The following is a 3,029-nucleotide window of genomic DNA, read 5'->3' as shown; positions in this document are numbered from 1 at the left end:
AATTATCCCAACACAGTCTCTGACAGGTAAACTTAAGGTAAAACACAAGTTTGCATTCTGTTATGTAACGGTTAAATTTGTTCCACAACTCAATGATCAGTTTATCCAAACAGTAATTATTAAGGGAGGAGTTGTGTATCAGTAGCCAGGGGCAAAAGGAGGAGGTGGCAGATACTCTAGAGGTAATGCATTTTCCATCAGCGTCACATCAGTGCAGCAAAATGTTGCACCGTCAAGGGTGTGCTCACTGGCGGCCTCCTGGTACTCAGTGTTTCCATGCCTGTTGATTGTCTCCTCACCAATCTCTGTGTAGATATTGTCCTGCGATGTGCTTCTGCCCTTTTGGAATTTCTTCTTGAGGTTGCTGATGACTGAATGCTTCATTTCCTGGTTCTTTGCTGCAGGGTGGATGTTGGCACCAAATGGCTTTTCACTGACTGGGGACGGAGTGTTAGGTGCAGAGACTGTTCTGACACAAGCCTGGTTCTGCTTCATAGCAAAACTCCGGGCAGGGACCTCAGGAGGCTGGTTAAAAGTAGGACATTCGGCTGTATATCTCTTCCTGTTCATTGGCCCAGTCTACACATTAGAACATGAAACATACAGCAAAACCATGTTATTTTATAGCTGCTGAAAACTTTAAAACTTTAAGCACATATCTAAGACATGAAGCAGTCATAAGTAAATCAGTAACTCAAAGTTATTATCTATGAGTGTAAAACTTGCTAATCTACTTGATTTAGGCTGCTTGGGCGTGCTTTAACTTACAATGGCCTGGGGACAAATTAATAGCTCAACTGTCATCATATGTGGATTTAAAAATTGTTAATTTCTAATTTAGGTATGTGAAATCACCCTTTCCTGCCCATAGCAGCCCATTGAAGACACAAAAGACAAGGAGAAAAATATACAAAGTAGAAAATTATGCCAGTTTTACAGAAAAGCTAAAAATATATGTTTTCAAGGCCTTTAGAATTTCATAGAAATTTTGCCATTACCGCACAGAGATGGTACCAGTGTTTGTCAGGTGCTATAATAAAAGTTGTTTCAATGAGAACCTTTTAAATTGTCTTGGGAACCACTAAAATCAGACGATGTTTATTTTAATAAATTCAAGGAGAGGCTGCTAGGCAGACTCATTACCGTGGCTGGATGTAAGGAGGTACCATGTGGAATTTCATCTTCCAAATTCGGATAAAGTTTGTTCGGCCGGCTGCTCGCAGGCAGAAGTGTGGAGATCAACAAGTTATTTGGTCGATAAGGGAGGGCAGGCGGGATGTCTTTTTGTGATATCGGGTGACTCTTGTTGGGTTGCAGGGAGTTGTTTTGTAGCGAACTGGTGTTAGGATTCTGATGGCTCCTGGGCAACAGCAGTTCTGCGTAGTCGGTCTCGTCATTTGAAGACTTAAGATAATATCAGAGAGAGAGAGAAAGAGACATAACACGATCCATGTTATGACTTTTTAGTTTTGCATGCTGCCCATGTGGCAAGCCAATAAGCAAATATTGTTGAATTGGGAAAGCACAGAGCCTCTGTTCCAACTCTAAATGCAAGTACCGTAAATACCTAAGAGCATCTGTATGCAGGTAGGATAACAAACACATTTCCACACCTGTCCACAAGCGACAGTCAGCACCTCATTGAAAGGCATGATGGGAGTTCTACGATGAAACTCCACCAGGTCATGCAGACACTGGTGGCGCCTGTTCTCTCCTACTATGATGTAATGACCATCTTCTCCCACATCAATCATGAAATGTCTGCAGCGGTCCACCACACTGAGGGGTCAGTACACAGGAGGGGACAGCTTTTTGAACATGTTGAACTGAATGTAAATGACAATTGTTTTTTGAAAACACTCACCGATATGAGAGGGTGTAACCAATCCTGCTCTCACTGACCCTGACAAGGAAGTAGCCAGGAGGCTTGGACATCAGCAGTTCCTCTGCAATCCTGAACAATAAATTAACATGTCCTGATTACTACGGACTATAATGTAAAAATGATTTGTGTATAAACTGTAGCCAGAATCAGTTTTTATGATGTGGGAATTTGTTATGTTAGAATGTAAAAGAAGAAGGTCAGCTTTCAATACATTACATATGTTTATCTATTATACAATGGTCTGATAAACACTGAATTATTTTCTTGTCAATGAAGTAATCTAAGCAAGTTCACCGTGCATAATAACCACCCATTATACATACAAATTTGTGAATGTGACCAGAGGGTGTGGAAGAAGTCTGAATTCCTTAAATTTATATGCGCCTGAACTAAGATAAGTTGCATTGCATGAAGTTGCATGAAAATTATGTCACACTATATATAGAAATTTACATGTGAAGAGTTTTGTTATAACAATCACTGCAGAGAAGAATGTGCAGTGTACACACCTTATCTGTACAGCAGGCCCTTCCACACCCTCACTGTCTCTCATCCACTGCAGCAGACTGTGATAGATTTCTCAAACTTACTTCCTCGATATGATCCCATGAAACCACTCTGGGACTATGCCGTTCCTGATCACAGACTGCAGTTGGAATTGTTTGAACCAGGTAACAACATCATGTTGTCCTTGTAAAGACTGACTACACTCAATCATCCTGGGATGATGTGTCTGTTGAAAAATACACTGAGCACAAAGACCTGCAAATGCATCATTCACAGCTCACTGAGTCCATGTAAACATTCTCACTGTACATGAAGTATCTATACAGTACCACCACATATAGACATAGACTGTCAGTAAACCCAGTTGCAGTTATGTTGTTGAATGATTTCAAATGATATGGAATTAATTAATTTCTTTATCCTGTTTCCACATTAATTGTTTCTCTTTCAGCTAATTTCAGCTGATTTTTGAATAAATCTTTTGAATTTTTTGTACTTGAAACACTTATATCATTAAAAATAACAGATATTGTAAATACACCTTCATCATGACATTTGTAATGATTTGCAATTAAATACAGCTCGCTTAAACTTGGCTCCAAGCAAAGATTACTCACCTTGTCCTGCAGCTCCTTGA

The 3,029-nt window shown here is 39.9% G+C and overlaps 1 protein-coding gene across 1 annotated transcript; it reads right to left on the bottom strand.

The window, feature by feature from the left end:
* hsh2d (hematopoietic SH2 domain containing) lies at window positions 1–3,029 on the bottom strand. Its single transcript, XM_067514407.1, has 5 exons — window positions 2,476–3,029; window positions 1,865–1,954; window positions 1,614–1,779; window positions 1,144–1,404; window positions 1–579 (listed from the first exon to the last, which is right to left on the bottom strand). Exons 1-5 carry the CDS (start codon window positions 2,601–2,603, stop codon window positions 139–141), a joined length of 1,086 nt encoding a protein of 361 aa, XP_067370508.1. The 5' UTR covers window positions 2,604–3,029; the 3' UTR covers window positions 1–138.

The sequence above is a fragment of the Channa argus genome, chromosome 8 (assembly GCF_033026475.1).
Source record: "Channa argus isolate prfri chromosome 8, Channa argus male v1.0, whole genome shotgun sequence".
Classification (NCBI taxonomy): domain Eukaryota; kingdom Metazoa; phylum Chordata; class Actinopteri; order Anabantiformes; family Channidae; genus Channa; species Channa argus.
The sequence above is the reverse complement of the archived record's forward strand: the minus strand, read 5'-3'. Positions and strand labels throughout refer to the sequence as shown.